General features: G+C 36.7%; 1 protein-coding gene across 1 annotated transcript; it reads left to right on the top strand.

Annotated features, from left to right (window-relative positions):
- The first annotated feature begins 417 nt into the window (after positions 1-417).
- Positions 418-20,306, top strand: LOC124409091 (organic cation transporter protein-like). Its single transcript, XM_046886495.1, has 8 exons — positions 418-890; positions 11,126-11,336; positions 12,266-12,524; positions 16,917-17,215; positions 17,767-17,879; positions 18,758-18,972; positions 19,247-19,595; positions 19,965-20,306. Exons 1-8 carry the CDS (start codon positions 520-522, stop codon positions 20,140-20,142), a joined length of 1,995 nt encoding a protein of 664 aa, XP_046742451.1. The 5' UTR covers positions 418-519; the 3' UTR covers positions 20,143-20,306.
- The last annotated feature ends 420 nt before the right edge of the window (positions 20,307-20,726 follow it).

Genomic DNA, 20,726 nt, shown 5'->3' with positions numbered 1-20,726 from the left:
AATAATGAAGCACATGAAAAGTGAAACGCGATAAAATTTATTTATCATTGTAAATAAGTAACCAGAAAAATTTGAAAAAATAATTCGAAATATAAATATTAATCAAAATAGAAAAATAACGTAACAAAATTATGTGACAGCAAGATATTATTTCATCGAAGTGATACGCTAATTGAATAATGAATAAATTATTTATCCAAGTATTCATTACACTGCAGAGGTGACGGTGAAACGGGAAATTCGGACTAACCAGAATAATATATAGGATCCCTCGCCAGTGTCTAAGTTTTTATGGTTTTTTTGGACGTTTTAGAATCAAATAAATACCTTATAGGGTATTTGATTATTTATTTTATTTTCTTTTTCTGTTAGGCCAAATGACATTGAAATTTGATTAAACTGTTAAAAATTATCTTCTTATACATTTAATATTGAATTCTATACTTTAAAAAAGCATAAATTAAGTTGAAAATAATATTGAGAAGTTGCTGATAAAAGTACCACCATATAACAATCACCATGCCGCCACAGGAAAAATTTCAAAGCCACGTATCAGAATGCGTTACAACGAATCAAGAAACTTGCCCGGATCTTATGGAAAGTGGTTGTTCGACTTCTCAAGGAACCATTTGCCAGACCGGTAAAATAGCTAATTCAGCAGTACCAATCGGTTACAATAAGGATGGCAATGCCAATAAGGATATTGACTTTGATGATTTACTACCATATGTTGGAGAATTTGGACTTTATCAGAAGATACTTTTCATCCTCATGATCCCTTTCGCCTTCTTCGTGGCTTGGGTTTACTTTTCTCAAATTTTCATCACTCTAATACCCGAGGAACATTGGTGTAAAGTTCCAGAATTGGCGAACCTGTCGGTCGAGCAAAGGTAATAATAATATTAATAAAAATGACAATGATGATGATAGCAATAATAATTATAATGATGATAATTACGAACACCCGCCATACTCGATAAGGTAATACGTTAGCTGTTAAGCCATAAGCTAAGTTAGGTTAGCATGGCAAGAGAGGGGATGCATTATACGTCTTCAGCCGTCTTAAGATCTTTTTATCGCACGTGCATGAAAAGTGGGGCTTGCATAGCAGTTTATCGGGACGAAAGTAGCCAACTTCATCTCGGTGTTGTAAAGATAGATGTGCGCATGCGCAGTTAGCAATTGCTTCACTTTCGTCCCTTGGGAGATAAAATTGACTACTCGCGTCCCGCAAAACTGTCACGCAAAGCCCCACCATTTTTCATTAACTTGTTATAAAAACTATCGCGTGTGACTCGGGCCAAAAGTTGCAGGTGATCGCAACTCGTGTGATTTCCGGTGTCGCTTTGCTCAGGCGCCAACTTCACACTCTAGTTTCAACCCTTGCCACACAATATACTACGACACGTGGGTTCAGTGATTCTAATGTGACGTGCAATGCAGATTCCACGTCACGACTTGATCCGAAAATTAGCCGTCTTAGAATCACTGACCGCATGTGTTCAATAGAAGCATCTTCATTCGCAAAAGGTACTAGGAAAACTGCAAAAACCTTGCCCAGATGTAGCCGCGAAAGTTTAAATTTCATCTCGCTGATTCGCCGCCTGAACGATGTCACCCGTCTTATGATTTTTACGAGGTGTTGCTCAGGTCTTCATCGACACGCTGAGGATTTGAAATCGGGTTTTCCGGTTCTGCAGTCTCGCACGCTACGCGCCCTGCTACTACAGCCAATAAGAACTCTCAATTTTGATCAAATTTATTCGGATTATCGTAAGTGGTAGCAGTTTCCTACTGACAATCGAGGTGATGGATACACCAAAAAATGAAGTGCCAGAGGCAGCTAAATTCCATTTGTTTATTCGCCCTTTTTGAGTTTTTCATTCCCACAAATGCATACTTCATTGATAAAAGAAGTCTTATTTTGTTGGAAGTGAGAGGTTCTCACAAGTTGAATTATTTCTATTGACTAACTTTTTAGTTTGCTCTTAGGTATATGACTAAAAATTTGCTTGCGGTATTAACAGCAATAGTTTTATCGAATGATATATAACTTGGCCTTGCATATGACCGCGTTTATTGTCAGAACCAGAAAAATAGACTTATAGGCATGAATGAATTTCAAAGAGTAAACTGCGAATGCTTGAATTGCTGTAACATGGGGAACAAACATGCACCTCTAACGGTGTATACGCTCAAGAAAATTCGTCACTTAAACTTCAAGCTGTTTTAAATGTCAAGTTTTACATTCAGGGATTTTGAGCGTAGTCTCAAGTGGCCGATTCAAGAGTTTTAACGAGAATCCATCGCATTGAGTCGTAAAACTTCGAATCGATCTGGAATTTCTAGTAAAATGATTGAGCTATCGTCGGAAAGTAAACTCTGGTCAACTAGTGCTGACTAAATATCGTACAGATTGTTCATCTATTTATTTCGACGCGAGACAGGCCATGAGGTTATGTTTTGTAAATTATTAGAGTATCAAATTAATGTTTTACGAAAGAATGAGATGGCTTCAAGTAAAAACTTTGAAACAGGTCACGCAAAGCAACAGTTTCATTTCAAAAATATGAAAAAAATTGAGAGTCTTCTTATCGGTTAATAGAATTTTGAAAAAAATTGAAAACTGGATCCAAAAACATAAGATCAAAAGTGGTTCGAGTTCAGCTGGAATACGCCATATCCATAGGGCAATCCACCAGTTCGTACGTACCTAGAATCTGGCATTACAGATTTGATTTGTCTGCTATTGTCATATCTTATTTGACGTGATAAAAGTAATCGGTTTATAAAACGTAATCGTTGTAACCGTACAAGCCTTTGAGAAAAAAAATAATTTATTTTTCATTCAAGCATCTACTTCGAATGTGTAGTTATTTCTCAAAACTACAAGTGAATTGGCAAAAATGAGGCAAACGATTTTCACGAAGAACCATCTGAACTACTGTGACAAAAAATTTTGGTCTCTGTAGAAAAATTTTTTTCTCTGGAAAAGTCTGGTTAATAAAATGGTGCTTTTTAAGCCCCCACCCGACGAGTAATAGTATTTCTGTGTAACAAGTGCGGAAGTTTGCAGCCTTGAGTTAAATCGAGTGCTTCAAGCGCACGAGTACTTATGTGAACGTGGTATGAGCCAAGGCAAGTGCTGTAATCACACCATACTAATCAGATATCGCCCATCCGTACCACAGCACAAGCTATTTTTTCCAACATGCGTAGAGAAAGTTTGATTTGAAAAGCACCGTAGGTGCCACTGACAGCGCATAGAATCGGAGTTAAGTAATTTACGCTTAATAGACTGATGTTAATTAATATAATGTATATATTTTAGGTTGTTGATAAAGTTCTTGTAGGAATTCGGTTCAATCTGCAAGGAATGAATAAGAGATAATAAAAGCAGTGGCTCGCCTCATTTTTCGCAGTGAGAATATAATCAAAGTGTACACATATCTTGTCAATCTGGGATATTCTCATGATAAACATACTGAATGTTATTCTGTTTCATAAGTTACTGCGTTATGAAAAGCCAAGACAAGTATTTATTTAATGTAAAGAAATTTTTGATAACCACAGTTATGGTCCCATTCGAAAAATTATGGAGAAATAACAAGCTAAATCGTTTTAAATTTTCTTATCAGATGTAGAAAGTTCAGCGCTACGTCTCGTCAGTATTTTCCCGCTATAGTATCCGAAATCATTTAGCCTCAACCGAAGTCTGTGTAATCCAACTATATCTCGCCTTTAAATGAGTCTGTATAAAATTAACACACTAAAAACTATGTATCCAATAAATCTGTCGTGGAATTTAATTTTCAGTTACATTTTCGTAACGGCACGATCGAATGGTGTCCAGAAAATTAATTGCAACATACAATTAATTGGGTTTTAATTATTCAGTATACATATTGTGAAGTAACTGCACATATAATTTATAATTAGGGCGAATTAGATTACAAATTTGATGGTATTTTGCAGTTAAGGTGAATTAAAATATAAGTTACATCATCTGGTGAAGTTGTCAAGAAATTCGTAATTTGTATTTCTTTTCACCGCAGTTAAAAAATATGAATGCAATTTTTTTTTTGTTTGGTTTTAATTAAAAACTGCAAATCCGATTTGTATTTTACTTTGTTTTTGATTTGTAATTTCCAATTGGACAATTAAAATTTTACTCATTACTGGTCAAAACACGGTTTGACCGCAGACCCACATTCTACAATATTTGAAATTGGAAATGAATGTTTTCAACAGTGTGTAGTTCAGATGTTCACTCATTTTCAGACAAAGCATTATTATTATTTACCTAGGACATGGAATCAGTTATATATTTTATTCGCGATCAAGCATTCCTTGAAAATTAATTATTTTCCGAAAGTTTGGTGGCCTTAATCAGAGGAAATGGCTGAATGAGTATTCAGATCATAGAATTTCCGGTCTTGATCTTTCACCACATTGCTACCTTGCATTTTCACCGACGATTTCGATATCTACGATACATATCTATACTCGGCCAGTCAAATAATAAATATTTAGGGCCTGATATCCGATCTTACTTGTTGGAATTGTAAATTGACAGAACGCAAACTTGTTTCTCTACGATGCTGGGAAATGGGGTACGCAAATGACATTGGCGCACGCGCACAACTGAAATGCTTGATTTTCCAGACACGAGCTTTCTTCGGCGCATGCGCACCTTAGAGTGTCTAAATTTTACGCGCGATCAGTGGAACCTCGAGTACTTCTCATTTCTCAAATCAAACTTTCCTTCACAGGTGTTACAAAAAATTACGTGTGGCACACGGCGGGTAGAGATAAAGAGGACGAACGAAATAGCTATTTATGTGGCATGCCCGTAAACCGCCTGTTTTTTGGGCAAGAATAAAGATTTCAGGACGAGCTGAAGGCGAGCCGGAAGCGAGTACTGAAATTATCCGAGCCAAAAAACGGTTTACAGGCAAAACGAAGAGTGAGGTTATGTCGCGATCTGTTCGACGAAGCAACTTTATTCGGCAGTTTGGAATGCGCACTTCGAACTGCGCATCAAAACTGCGGAATAAAGACTTTATTCCGCAACCTTGTTCGCTACCGTATAAAGCGTCACTTTAGGGAACGAAAACTGCCACAAAAAGTGGACTTTCCAATGCCCATGCCGTAAGAAATATTTCAGAATTATTTAGCAGAAATCTTTATCTTTGCCAAAAAACAGGTGGTTTACGGGTATGCCACATAAATAGCTATTGCCAGTAGATAGGCAACCAAAGTTACACTTTGCACGCAGTATGCAGTTGCCTACCGGCCGAAACATCCTGAAGAACGAAAAAAATTGACTGTAATTATATAGACGTCATTTTTTTGTAGTAAAAATTACATCCATTGGAATAGGATTTTCTTCGTGGTGGCGAATGTTGAAAATTCCAAGTCTTCGTATGCAGTTTACGTCGAAATTTTCACATTCTGTTATATATCGTCACAAGGAGTTTCACAAATGAAAACCCTCATTTCGCATCCCGCTTTGGATTGTTCGAATTTACATTAGATTTTTTGGAAATAACACGAAAAATATATATCGAATGTATAACTTTTCAGAAGTTGTATTGCAATTTATGATTTTTAATAAACTTCTCATTCGTTGATGCTGAAAATTTATTACGCTCTGAACTGATAACTATACGTCAATGTATCATTTTCTCCAAACATTTTTTTCAGTGTATGTCCAAGCGTTGTTATGTTGACAGAGCATGTCTTATATAAAATCTATTCAAATGTTTAAAAAGCGCACAAGGTTGATTTGAGAATCAACTTGCGTGACCACAATTTCACTTTCCGATTCTAGAAATGCGCTGCGCGGGTCCTAACCACTTTTGAATGAACTCCTGCTATCGGTTTTATGCATTGAGATCCTGGCTACGGCTAACGACAAAAATATGTATGAGATTATATCATAGAATCGATTCCAATTTAAATCCACAGGAATTGCCGAATTACACGTTCTTAAATTTTCGAGTCACGTTAATGCGAAGATCCAAAATAGATTTGTTTTTTTTTTTTTTTTTTTTTTAGAAGGACACTTTGGAGTACTTTTGAAATTTTTACAGTGGGATGTCAGTGAGATAATGATTAAATTAGTACATCATAGCTGAGATCATAACACATCTCAAATCTAACGAAATCGAAATTTTTTTTATTGTAAAAAGTTGGTCAAAGGTTTATGGATCATTAATCTTGGTTTACCTTCGAACTTTCCTTACGATCCCCTTCTCAAAAATCAGGCATTCTCGTTTATCCAAGCGTGCCCCTTACGTACTTTTTAACAACATTAAAGTGTCAAATTAAAATCGGTTCAATTTCATCCAGAATCTCAAAAATAATAACAATTATCACATCAGTTCTTACGAGATAATATGAAATTGAGGATAAAAATATCCGAAAGCATATTGTGAGTCTTAAAAAGAGTGCCGGTAGGTAAAGAAGAAAATCGTCAACGTACTTTTTGCAAGGTAATCAAACGTGTATATTTATATACATATATGAGTTGGAATTGCACAGAGAGATACAATCTAGCGAGCCTTTCACAATTAATGTGAGGGCCAACTGCAAGACGAGGAATCACTTCGTGCGGCTCGAAAGGCTCAATTCACGATATCCTCACGTTATGCTGTTTAATTGCTTTGATGCTTCGAATATCCTTGAGATTAAATGTTGAGAAAATATTAGTAGAAGTAAATATTCGGTGTACGATGTACTCTTCGATACGTATAAGGATAAGCGTGTATCGCAACTACAATTACTTTAATTCCCGACGTATTTACATAGGTATATGTATAGTACTTATTACCGCAGCAAGTATCGCAACAAAAATTTTCTTCCGAACAATGGCATTACGAGAGATTTACGTTGGCAAAAAGTGTTTTATGCAGTTCAATACTGCAGTGATAAGATGCTTGAGAAAAATCGACTCTCAAGTTTGTAGGAAAAGATTAAAAATTAATCATACAGTATTCACACAATAACGTGACCTCGGCTTGCATCACAGTTAGAATTCAATAAAAACAATGAATGATTGCCAGTGCAATTCTTATCTAAATATAATATCATACAGATTTAAACGATTACCTAAATTTGAATTCAAATTTTGGAATTCTCGAATATTTTACGTCCAATAAAATGTGAATAACTGATGAAGACTGTTCAAGAAATGGTCAGCTTGAAATGGAACTCAATGATTTTCACCTTGTGCTATCGTCATCCAGTATGGATATTATAATACAATGCATTACTGCACAAGTTGCAAGACCTTCTGCCGCGAGTCATGGGTGCACGCTCTTTAATCAAAGACTTTGCGACTGAAATGAAATTGAAGTGAAACTGAAAATGCTGGAAACTAAGGAGTGTATTATATACGTGTAGGTTATTCGGCCCTGATTTAGGCAGAAAACGTTACGAACGCTGTTGCTAGCCATCTGCTTAAAGTATAAGGTACGCATAGGTCAGGGTCGCCTTAAGTCCCCATCGCTGTTACCTCATGTATCAATCGAAAGTGTGTAAAAGAATAAACAAATGTTTGGATATCCTAAATTATTGCACTAGAATTCCTTGATTATGCAGAACGATCTGTTATCGCAGAGCAGTTAAAGCTTTCACGGCAATGTGCGCGCTGAATAATTTTTCAAGCAAATGCAATTTCGTGAGAGTATACTTGGCAACAGGCTACATTAAGGATACATGGGAGGTACAGTCACGTTAGAAAGGTGGTTGCAACAAAAACGTGATGAAACACGGGCTTGGAAAGTCTCATTTAACTTACTTTACTTAGAGATAGCTAAACAATCCCTGTAGCATGAGAGAAACTTTGAAAACACTGAACTTGTAAAAACCTTATGTTAACAACCAACAACTTTGATGGAAAAATATTACCCTCTATTTTTTTATCGAAAAATTCAAATGTTTACTGGATTCTCCATAAATAATGTAAGTTAGATTTTTAGTAACAACAATACGTTCATAGCTAAATCATAAGTTCATCACTTATAAATTATTAAGGTCTCTCATTTTTAGTTTTTTCTTCCACCAGCCAATGACCTAAAGAACTGTCTCGTGTCAAACGATTTCCAGTGTATTCATTTTCAAAAACTAAGCTATTGTATAGCAAAATCAGATGAACGATTTCGATCATAACAACGAATGTTGTTAATGACAGGGTGTTCAGTACTGAAAATCCGTGTTTAAATATTTTTTTTTCTGGCTCACAAGGAGCTTCTTAATCATGTTCAACCTAATGAAGTTCATTTACACTTTTCAAACCTCTGTTTACTGCTGATTTTGTTCCCGCACGTTTTCAAGCTGACTATACGCAGCATGCATCCTTAACGGGGATTGCGAAAGGAAATGGCACAAAGTAAGGCCGTCGTATCTATTTGTGTAGACAGTAACGGTTTGGTGCGTATCCAAGCAAAATTACTAGCAGCATTTGATTAATTTTTTAACCACATCATCGAGGTTATCACGTAGGTTCATTTTCCACGTTGTTCACGCACGAAAGACATTCGGTCAGGATTTTGCAAATAATAAATCAAAGTTTGTACTATCGACAGGTGTGGAGGTGTATGTTTTTTACATATGACATGCAAAACTTTCCATTCTCACGACTTTTCACGAGAACCGTTAGTGGCACATTTCATTCCCAAGGTTGAAGAACATTGTCGCCGCTGAAGTGTAACGAATTTTAAATGGCCACATAATGCGCTCACTGCACTATTATATTAGTTGAAAAATATAGGTGAAAAGATATGTTCATACGATTTCATCATACGTCGACAAAACACGACTCGTCGTCATATGCTTACCACTGTATAATTTCCATCGCACAATTTATGCATTGCGGACGTCCCTCTCTTAACTTGCCGACTATATGTTTTTCTCATAATTTACCCATTATCGCAGTGTTCACGCGCGTGTTTTTAAACACGTGACATCGCACAATATTATTATTCATTTATATTATGTACATGTGAAATATTACGCATCGCATGGTTATACTATGTTTTAGCATGAATATCCAATTAATGATTCCGAGTGTGTGTGAGACAAAAATTACAAAACTCGAAGTCGAATATGCCTGACGTAAGTTTCGATCAGAATTTTGTAAGTAACTATGTATCAGGACGTGTTTTTTCGTAGACTATTGTAGGGTCACTCATTTTGAATTGAAAATTGGAATTCCAAAATTGAAAATTACGGACACGAAGTGGTGCACGTACAATGCATACGCAACTTGCAACTCAAAATCCTATGCAGAATTTTGCAACTGCGTACCGTAACGGATTTTTGAGATCACTCGTTTAGAACTTGTGTCCACAGTTGTAAATTCGCGAAAGCGAGTTAAACATGTTTATTTGACGTGATGCAGATACTAGTTTCTTGGACGATGATGATGATAATAGTAAAAGTAATGATGATGATGATGATAGCAAAAACAACAATAATAATAATGGACGTCTTCATACTCAGAGCGAAAAAGCGGGGGCTCAGCCGAAAATGTTTCATACTGCTTTGTAACCTCGGAAATGAATGACTCCGAAACATCGATTATCTTTCAATTACTGCTCAATCGCAAAATTTGACCCGCAAGCTCCGATAATAGTTGAAGTGAAACTTTACTCTGTCGGTAAAGAGTGACCATAGTATCGTCTTCATTACAGTTTCAGTGCGTTGACGTAGAAAATCGGCTGGTTCGGGTTGACTAGACGTCAATTTAAAATGAGACACAAAATGACAATTTTTTATCTCGGAACACAGCATCGTTCATCATTAACAAAATTAAAGAACGTTGAGCTATTTAGTGAAGTCAAGAATACAACATGTATCTAAATTAAAATATGCAACCTATTTTACTTCTAACAATTTCTGAACATTGCTATGTACAGTTACTATCTGTACTTCGTTTAGTTACTGTTAAATTTAACTTTGATAACTAGAAATATTCAAATGAAATAACGAACCCAATTAATCACATCCATACTATAAAAATGCAAAAGAAGTCAGTTAGATTAAATTAATACGACACCATATATCTTCTTCCAAAGAAGCTGAAGCTTGCAGCCAAAATTAGTATCCAAACGTGCTAACGTTTATTAAAATAAGGCAGTGAAGTTCGATAGTCAAAATTTTGTCGAATACCGTCAACCACTAATAATTTTACAGATTGATGGGCTTACATGTGAATAGACGGCAAAAAATAGGTGCCTTTGTGATATTTTTGAATTTGACATTCGTTTTGCATTCGAACTTTTTAGCTTAACAAAAACGGAAGGTAGTTCATCGAAAAAAAAAAATCATCCAATGCAGACGAGAGACATAAATTTGTAATTAAAAATAAAAAAAAAAGTAAGACCACGGAATTTCCGGTAAAATTTGAAAATCTTCAGTAGAGAACTGCGATGTCTCTTTCCAACTAACGGTTCAACGGGTACATTGATGTGCAACGATAATCTCTGACGATACGATATAATAAATACAATTTAACGCTTGTAAGATTTCTGATCAACATAATGCACAAATGAATACCTAGTTCGTGCTAATGCAACATGCACGATTTTTTGAGCGGATCGTGATTCCTTCGTTTATACCGGTTATCGACGTCATGGAGGTCTTAACATGGACGTGATCGTGAATTAACTGGCCAACTATGTGATCAATTTTGAAGAACCTTCGTGGGAGCAATGAGAGCGTGAACGTAAATATGTATTAATTGAAAACATATTGCTTTCGTAACTATATAATACCGTCCCGTGCAGGCTAAATCTCATAGAAAAACGAACGGACGAATAGTTTGGCAGAAAAAAGGAACAAAAAAGAAGAAGAAAAAAAAAAAGCAACAAACTATCGGACAAATAATTGCGGTGGGCAACTGTATCGTGAGGTCTTTATACCTTTGAGAACTCTCGACGTTTACATTTTTTATGTTCATCTTAATTGCAGCCTTCGTTCGACGAGGTCGAATCTAGCGATGATTAATGATTTAAGAAAATTACAATCTCTGAGCTGAGAACAAGCCGTCGTATAATTGTATCAATGAGCCAATTATAGATGTTGTGCATTAATTATCGTCAACGTGACTTTGTTCCAGGATATCGTTGGCTATACCTCCAGCCGCCGCGGATGGAAATGGCGAGGAATCATTCACGACATACTCGAGATGTTCGGTCTACGCGGTGAATTTCACCCAACTTTTAGAGCAAGGCATCACAGCAGCCGATCCCTCCTGGCCGATTCAAAAGTGCCAACATGGCTGGGAATTCAATTTTACCGAAATTCCGTATGCCAGTATCGCAGCTGAGGTAACGAACATACGAAACTCGAGTAGATTTATTAAATTGGTTACGGTACTGGTTATCCTTGAGCAACTGCAATGATTTATGGAATCAATTGACTGAAAATCATTATTATTAATTCAGCGTTCAGTGTATAAGAGATTCGTGGTTCAGTTTCAACAAAGCTTCCTGCATGAGATTGAGGAAAAGATACCGTTGCAAGATCTATTATTTATCCGATTTGCTGCTTATCATACAAACCTTATTTTTCTCAAACGCTGTTATCTTTTTACCCTTAAAGCCTCTGTGCCTTTACATTGTATTCGAGATTCAAAATGTATTTTGTTGAAGAAATATATTACACTTTCGAATAGAGTAAATACTTTGGCACACGTCTCTTGGCTACCGATATCGGATCAAACTGCCATCCGCATATTTTTTCTTCCGACTTATTAGATTATGCTTGTATTCACTTACTTACTTACTATACACTTGGCTACGGTTGAACGACATTTGTCACCGCGCCTGAGAACTACTGAGTTGAGTACAGGTGAGTGGGCACTCTATGTAGTTCAAGGACGATTGAACAGGAATGATCTTAGATATATCTTCGACGGTTACACGACGTTGCTTTGAGTTTATCACAGAGAGACGCAAGCCTTGAATCTATGTACCAAGTCGACGACTTTTACACCTACAACAAGTCGATAATAATATACCTGATACATGCCTTAGGGTGTTTCGTTTGGAAATAAAATATTTCTTTCTGTTCCTCACGCAGAGCTTATTGTAGGTAGTAGAGAAAATAAATGCTCGCTGATAGATATTCTAATTCGAAATTTTTCTATTTAAAAAACATGGAGAAGCTATAATTTGAAAAATCTGTCATTTTTTCGCTTACTATTTTAATTATTATTTAAAATGGTATTTCAATTATACTTTTTCCAATATTTCAGCTGGAATGGGTTTGTGACAACGCAGCTCTGCCATCTTTAGCACAGAGTATATTTTTCGTTGGAGCAATATTCGGTGGATTAATTTTCGGATGGATCGCTGATAGATACGGAAGAATTCCAGCGCTTGTCGGTACAAATCTGGCAGGTTTCATTGCCGGAATCGCTACAGTTTTTGCCACTAGCTTCTGGGAATTTTCGTTATGCCGTTTTTTAGTTGGCTTGGCTTTCGACAACTGTTTCACGATGATGTATATTTTAGGTAAGATCCCCTGGTTTTATACGGACGTCAGACATTTTCATCCTTTTTATTGCCTTTACGCCAGAGTGCAGATATTCGGTTACAGTTTTACGCATCCTTGACATTCGAAGGTGTGACCATTCATTATAAACGCCCAATCTGCTCTTTTATCCATGTGTCAGTACAGAGTACCGAGGCACTTAACTAGATATATTAGTACGTATAGGCTGCATAAATCAGTTCTACTGTTTTTGTTCATCTTTTTGCATCATTTAGGGCTATAAGAGAAACCAATGAACTGCATCTATCGTAAATCATGCAGATATAGCCGATATTATATTCTCAAACTTCCTTTATGGATGTTTTAAAACTTTTATGCGAATCGTGCTGTTTTTTAGTTTTCCATCCACGATATTGTTTTTCAAATCACTTACGTCGTAACAATTTTATCAGCTTCAATCTTTGGCATTGACCTTTTCAAGATGTTTATTCCGATCAAGCATTTGTTCCGCTGAAACTGTTGAAAAATCTCATCGAATTATTGAAAAATAGATATTTCTCAAAATTTTCCAATTCCGATTAGCATGCCGGTGAATATGTCACCTATATAGCAAAATTAACTAGTACGTATGAAAACTTGTTTATTAATAAGCTTCAGTTACCCATTTTCATCATACTTGCGTTGCAGAGTTTTGAGTAATCCACCTCGAAGTCAAAATCAACGTTCATTGAATAAAAAAACAAAAAAAATTAACCAAGTAACTAAATTTGTCCAAACATGATCAATAGTTAATTAAAATTAGTAAATGAACAAGCACGTAAAACCAGTTTTTGAACTTTCCACTATGTAACAACATGAAAAAAAAAGACTCAAACCTAGTCTACGGTTCTATATCCATACATACATAGGTAGCAATTTTTTGCTAAGGCTTCCGGATAAAAAATTCAGGTCCATTGAATAGACGATGCCCACTATGTTAATTTTTCTGTAGATTTTTTACATATCCTTGTAGCTTGTATAAAGATAAAAATTATATCAAGTGTGTTCGATTGAGTGAAAGATAATTATGTCAATATTTTTTTGCTGATCGCGGCATTTGCTACGAGAATATAAGTCCAAAGTTTATTACATTACAATCTTCAGTGGAGGACGACATTTTTTTCCAATCAAAATCTTTTGACAGTCTCCCGGATCTACGTTATACTGATTATGAAAAAATCATTTTCTTAAAGGATTGACTTGCCAAAATAAAAGAATTCACAGTCTCTGGTCAGTTATGATTGACATTAGAGAGGAACCCGAAACAGTGGCCTGGCGGAGAATACAATCTGTACAAAAGCAAAAGACTCCAGAAAAAAGAATAGGCATGAAAATTTTTCATTGACTTGGCACTTCCTCGTCTTTCCTCTCATTATATTCAGCTCCTTCTCTTATTATAAGTGCGTATAATCACATTACTCGCCTCCTTAGTAAAAAATATGTAGGTCATTTCTTATTGCTCGTGTCACTCACGTCGTTACTGTCCGTTACACCAAATAGTCATTGGCATACACATCGGCGTAATTATTCATGTTAAATTAGTCCTAGCGTGTCTCTTAACATTTCAAGTTGCCACTGGCCAGAGACTTGATATCAGATCTGCTGTCATAATGTTTGCACTGAGCTTTATGAATTGCATTTATTTAACCTAAATTATGGTCTCTTAGGTTTGTGAATAATTTTCTCATGCTATTGGTGACTTTCAAGGCAACATTGAAATGAAAGTTCTTTGTAGAAAACAAATGGTTTCAGTTCCAAGCGATTTTCGTACGTTGAGCTTTTCCTCATTGAACACTGCCTACACCACCAAACCAATGATTTCTGCATATTTATTTTTGAACCCGATCGAAATTCACGGTTTTAGATTTATTATTAAAAATATCGCAGAGTATAGTTCGACGTAATAAACTAGCTCGTCCGGGGATTTGTAGAATTCTCACGCAGGGAATTTAACATGGAGTAAATTCGCCTAAAGTAGCGGAGTTTGGCGTAATTCGTCGGAAATTCGACCATGAGACCGAAATGAGACCACAAAAGTCTGTCCGAAAATCTTGACAGACGTTGCGATCGATTAATATCAGGATTGCTTGGATCACGCGGGGAAACGTACGAATTAAACTGTACAGTTATTCGGAAAAAATTCGTTGTACTCGGCTTTATTTTCATTTTCTTCAACAAAATCGTAGGCACGATGCGCTCAAGTATGCATTATTTTTCATTCATAAAGATCCTATTCCGCATTAAGATCTATTGAGGGTTAACTTTGAATATAAGTATTCAAGCCTAATAAATGTGTGTTGGTATGATAATATATGAATAGCAAAAGCGCCTGCGCGTAGGCAATCAAATAAACGTTCTGACTCAGGAATAGCAGTAAAAGCACTTGACGGCGCAAGCAGGCATCGTGACAAAACAGTGGATTAACTTAAAAGGATCGACAGTCAGTCCTTACCGACCGCGGTAAGCGACACTTATTTGAACTTCTATCAAAATCTACGCATCAATAATGTGATAATATCGCAATCATCAAATTTATACATGCAATGCCGAGTACGAATATCCTTTCCTATAATTGAATTATAACTGATTGCAGATATAATGGACAGTTTTGTTCGGCATTGCAAGCAAAATTGCGTTGACTAGGCAAGTGACATTTGACTCGGTCGGTAAGGATTGACTAGAGTATCCTCTCAAGGTGGCATTACGACGGGGTGAATTTTGTAGGCGTCGTAGCAGGGTCCACCAGATGTTACGCAAATTAACAAATTCTTAAACGCCCAAAGAAAGTAAATAATGCTTATTAATTTACTCAATTACCCTAGAAAACTCGTTTAAAAACTATTTCGTTGCCTCAACCCTTGCAACTCGTACAATTTTTATGAGGATTGTGCACAAATCGCGTAATATTTCTCACTTTTTAGCTTAAAACCCCGATATTTTTTTATGCCATTCGGCTTTCCAATGTTTCTCTTCATAAAATTCGGAAACTTTATGAAATACAGTACCTACGACACTTTGTCGACATTTGTTGTTAGATCATCACAACATTTCTGTATTAATTTTAAATCTTACGGATCTCCTGAAATGAGTGTGTTTAGTATTTAATTAATCTTTTCCATCAGACTAATGGTATGAATGACTAAATGTCTTCAATGCCTTCTACACGAATTCTGTTTTAACACGATCCTACGACGTCGATTTGCTTCATTCTAGATGCAGATCGATCGGACGACGGAAAGCGCGTTATGATATTCGTGCCTCAGTGTTCAGTGATGGAAAAGGGAAATAAAAACATTTTAAGCAAACACGTGTAAAATCTTATAAGTTGTATAATAATTACTACAAAGTTATATATCTGTAATTTTCCCTTATAATCGAAAGAGTTCCAGACTTTCACTGACAGATTTACCTTGAATATATTTTTCACGTTAATTTTCTTGGTGAATCAAGTATAAAAAATTCCAAACATTTACAAGTTATTAACTTAAGACATTTTTTTTTGTCAAAGATGACTCGCCATAAGAAGAAAACTCCCGAAACATTAAATTTTTTATCATTTTCGGTCCGAAAGTAAATGCGACTTCGATTCTATACGAATTATGCGACAATCCATCCATTTTCTCACGTTAGCTGCATCGCCAGTCATTATCACATGATTCGCGTAGAATTAACCCCCCCCCCCCCCCCCCCCGTACTGCTATTGCTTAGGATCTGGTATCAACTCGACTGTCTCGAACACTTCCCGTCTCTACCGTGTCTGGAACTCGACTGCCGATTTTCAAAACCGTCGCGTCAGTTTTGCCTCATGGTAGCGCCCCTGGTGGCCAATTTAGGAAACATTTAACCGACTACAGGAGATCCGTTCCTCTTACATACCTTTAACGTAATTCAATTCAAATCTCTATTTATCGGTGTAACAACAACAATATATTTCTTGTCTAAACTTTAACAGCACATTTTTCTCTGTTTCTCAGGTAATAATGTGAATGCTAAGTTTTCTTTTTTTTTGTTTTAAATTAATATTGTTTATTTAAATTAGTTGCCGACATGTTTCAAAAATATTATTGTGCTTTGTGGGTAACTTTAGTACAAAAAGATTCTAATTGATTAGCACTAAAAGGAGGAGTTATTATTTTTGTAAATTTTGAATATAATTTGTAACTTGGTAGATTTCAAAGTTACCTCATAGTGTTCATAACTGTGAATGTCATATCGCATTCTCATGACGGGGATCAGTTTTAATCACAACAAATCATATTTTTTAATATTTATAGCTGCACTGCTTAACTTCTCCTGAATGCATATTCAAGAGACAGAACCATAAGTTTACAATGTTTCCATCGGGTGGTTTTTCACGTAACCTTTTCTTTCAGTTCTCGAATACGTGGGACCTAAATGGCGAACGTTTGTTGCAAACATGTCGATCGCTTTGTTCTTCACTTTTGCCGCATGTGTTCTACCCTGGATAGCTTATTTTCTGGCTGACTGGCGTTTAACTTGTATCGCAACTTCTGGGCCCTTAATCTTGGCTATCGCAACACCGTGGTTGGTTCCGGAAAGTGCCAGGTGGTTAGTCAGTCAGGGCAAAGTAGACAAGGCTGTCTTAATCATGAGGAAGTTTGAACGAATCAATGGAACAACCGTCCCCGAAGGCGTCTACAAAGAATTCAAGGTACCAACATCTAGAATCAGTAATCACTAACGATAAAAGTTAAAAAATTAGGTCAACCTCCCAAGTGAATCCCATAAGAGGATGTAATCGTCAGTCTTTATTTTTCCAAGGAAAATTTCAATCATTTCAATGCATCAACGATGCATAGGCTCTGATGGTAGCCAAAATCAGTGATACTTAAGGCGGGTAATATAGGTACCTACTTTGGTTTTTTTCGAAAAGAACGGGCAATCGATATAAATCGATTTCGAAATACCTGGCATGTTCAATCTCCCGCAATTAATGAGTGTTGCAGAAAAAACCTCACGTAAGAGTGTTGAACACTTTTGATAATTCCGTTACCAAAAGCCTTCTTGCGAAAAGATACCCCGATACTAGTATTGTGCACGTCACCACCACTTCGTTTTATGGGTTACTTGAACCATAAATATAGTATTTTTGATTAAGCTTATGGTTAAAATGTTACATTTTTTTACATAGAACTTCGAGAACAGGGTTCGTAATTTTTCCTAATCGAAAAGCTAATTTGAAATTTTGTTTCCTCGGAATAGGACACCTGCGCCAGAATTCAAAAGGAAGAAGAAACCGGCAAAGCTCATTCTGTGTTGGATCTTTTCAAGACACCACGATTACGCAACATCACCATTCTCCTGATAGTTATCTGGTATACAAATTACCAAGTATCATGTTCGTTGTGCAAAATATTCATATTTCACCCGAAACATTCGTCAAAGAGGTTTTCAAGGGTATGGATTTCACCATACTGGAGCTACAATTTTGAATTTTTAAATTTGAATAAAAAATTCATAACCTTTACCTGCAATCGCGTTCAATACTTAATTTTTATACAAATCTAGGTTTTTGGTTTTTTTTTTAACAAATTCTCCACAATATGCTTATAAGATTCGCGTACATTTCCAACTTTCAGAAGAGTAGATTGTGTAACAAGTGCGGAAAGTAAGCAACATCTGAGTAAGTAGCATGAGCCACACATGAAATTTTTTTCTACACTTGCTTGGAAGTTCGAATTTGGAAACCTCTGGAGCGTACGTAAGATTCCCGATTTCCAAATGGTGCGGTAAAACAACGTTGACGCATGCGCGCGATTGCAATGCCATATGCGTTCTATATGTTACACACTATCGTAGCTTTGGCGTGAAAAATAGGACAATTCACTTCTGCGCATTCACCAACGTTGTTTCCCCGCAATTTTGGGAACTAAACTACTTTACGCACGCTCCATAGGCTTTGAGACTAGAATTTTTCAAGCAGGTATTGCAAAAAAAGCCTGCGTTACACTAGTGTATAGGCGGTATCTGACTCGTGTCATTACAGTGCTTGCCTTGGCTTTCACTGCAAACTTCATACTCGTCAAAAACCACCAACTTTCTGCACTTGTAAAACAATATACCATTTCCGTGTATTACTCGTATATAATGGCGAAAATCAGTAGTTCGCGGCTATAAACGGATCCGGCTCGACACGATTATTTCTAGAAAAGATGAATTTTTTTCCTATGCATCTTAATGAATTCAATTTCAGGATGGCGATATCTTTGGTCTTCGATGGACATGTTCGGAACGTTGGTAGCTTGGGTTTGAATGTTTTCATGACATTCACTGTAGCTTCCGCCACAGAACTTCCAGCCGACACATTGCTTACTGTTGTTCTTGACAAATGGGGTCGCAGATGGTTAGCCTGCGGTTCAATGGTATTTTCCGGAATTTTTAGCCTATGGGCTTGTGCTGTTCCAACAGGTAACAGAAGTTGACTCTATCACGTACATATTACTACCACAAACAGGGGCGTGTAGTAGCATTATGACGTCTTATTTAAGCATGGGATGCACTTGCGAGCCATAATGGAACTTAAAAGCTGCCCAAAGTTTTTCTACCCTGACAATCATGTTTTGATAAAAACAATGAGCTGATATTAGTTTGAACTTTTGCCACTAGCGAGCCGGTGACTCTTTTTTCCAATTCCAATTGACTCGAGACCATTCTTATTAACATTGTGTTTACACACTCACAGGCATCTATTCAGCGAGTCTGGCTATAATGGGACGATTCTGCGTGAACATATCTTACAATATCGGACTGCAGTATGCTGCCGAACTTCTGCCTACTGTTGTCAGAGCCCAGGGTGTTGCTCTGATTCATATAATGGGTTACGTCTCCAGCATTGTTGCACCCTTCATCGTTTACATGGCTGTTTTGTCGCCCATACTGCCGCTGTTAGTCCTCGGCATCCTCGCCATACTTGGTGGAGGACTGGCTCTCTTCTTACCGGAGACTCTCGACAAAGAACTTCCACAGACGCTGCAGGACGGTGAAGACTTTGGAAAGGATCAGGGTATATGGGATATGCCTTGCTTGGCAAAGTACGTAAACATTTCTGACGCAGGGTCAAAATACTCTTCTCGAATAGTTATAGGTTGACGTTGCATGCCTTTATGGCAGCAAATTCGTTTTCAATCGATACATCGCTGGATACGCGTTTATTGTTCCTAGCCTTTCATATTTTACGAGATTTCCGTCAACACTTTGGTCGGACCTGTCAAAGTCCAAATTATGACTTCTTAAATTAGTAGAAGCATTGATCTTTACAATCAAAGAGTTTGGTTCAATATCTATGTGGAAGTACCTGGTAAAATTTACGAAACTTTCTTTTCTCGGAAACCGCAATGCTTAATTTTCCGCAAGTTTGCACTATTCGGCAGTAATGTTTATGTGACACTTGTTTCATACAGGAAAGCTGACGACGAAGAAGTTCCACCACCTATGATTCGGTCTTTGGCTCATGGAAGTATTCGAGGTTCCATGCGAGCGTCACTGCGTGGTGAGACCCTTAGGAGCAGCATGATTCAAAGATCAAGTGTCAGGTCACGTAGAAGCGTTGCTCCAACGGTGCAAGTGGAAAGATTGTAAAAAAAAACGATATTCGACCATTATCATACTTCAAAATTTGTACTTCATCATGAAAAATTGTAACGAAATATGTGCACACAGGCTGTGCGTGGTAAATGCAAGAGTGTGCATATGGGCGGATCACACCTAATCCCAGTCAGTCTAATAAAGCCTGTCCGCAACACACATAGCATGATTATTCTGTCTTACCTGTTTCTGACTTTCCTAAGATGTCGTAAAATGGTATGAAAAATTATAAAAGTATAAAAAAGTGTGCAAAATTACTAATTAAGAGAATAATTCTATGTTAGTGTTCGACGTTACTTAGACCACACAAGTACAGTAACAAACACTGTAGTTTGCCAAAGTTTGAAACAAATTCATTATCGAAGAGGATTAAAAGTGTTAAAAAATATGATTTGGTCAGTAAAAAATGTAAGTATTCGGAGTTGAATATTTGAAGAAAAATACCTCGCCTCCTTTTCTGATACCATCCATAACTACTACAAACTCCTCCAGGTCATTTGACAATGTAGGTTCTTCAAATGTAGGCAAGACAAACTTTTTCAATGCATTTTTAAATGCCACTAAAAATTTTTACCCCA

This window comes from Diprion similis, chromosome 8 (genome assembly GCF_021155765.1).
Source record: "Diprion similis isolate iyDipSimi1 chromosome 8, iyDipSimi1.1, whole genome shotgun sequence".
In the NCBI taxonomy this organism is placed as follows: Eukaryota; Metazoa; Arthropoda; class Insecta; order Hymenoptera; family Diprionidae; genus Diprion; species Diprion similis.
This window is presented reverse-complemented; position numbering and strand designations above follow the sequence as displayed.

What these genes read in the sequence shown, in the direction of transcription:
- LOC124409091 (XM_046886495.1), top strand. Translation starts at nt 520, where the DNA reads ATGCCGCCACAGGAAAAATTTCAAAGCCACGTATCAGAATGCGTTACA. An exon ending in AACCTGTCGGTCGAGCAAAG is followed by an intron (nt 891 to 11,125) that starts GTAATAATAATA and finishes ACTTTGTTCCAG; the next exon opens with GATATCGTTGGCTATACCTC. An exon ending in ATTCTCCTGATAGTTATCTG is followed by an intron (nt 17,880 to 18,757) that starts GTATACAAATTA and finishes ATTCAATTTCAG; the next exon opens with GATGGCGATATCTTTGGTCT.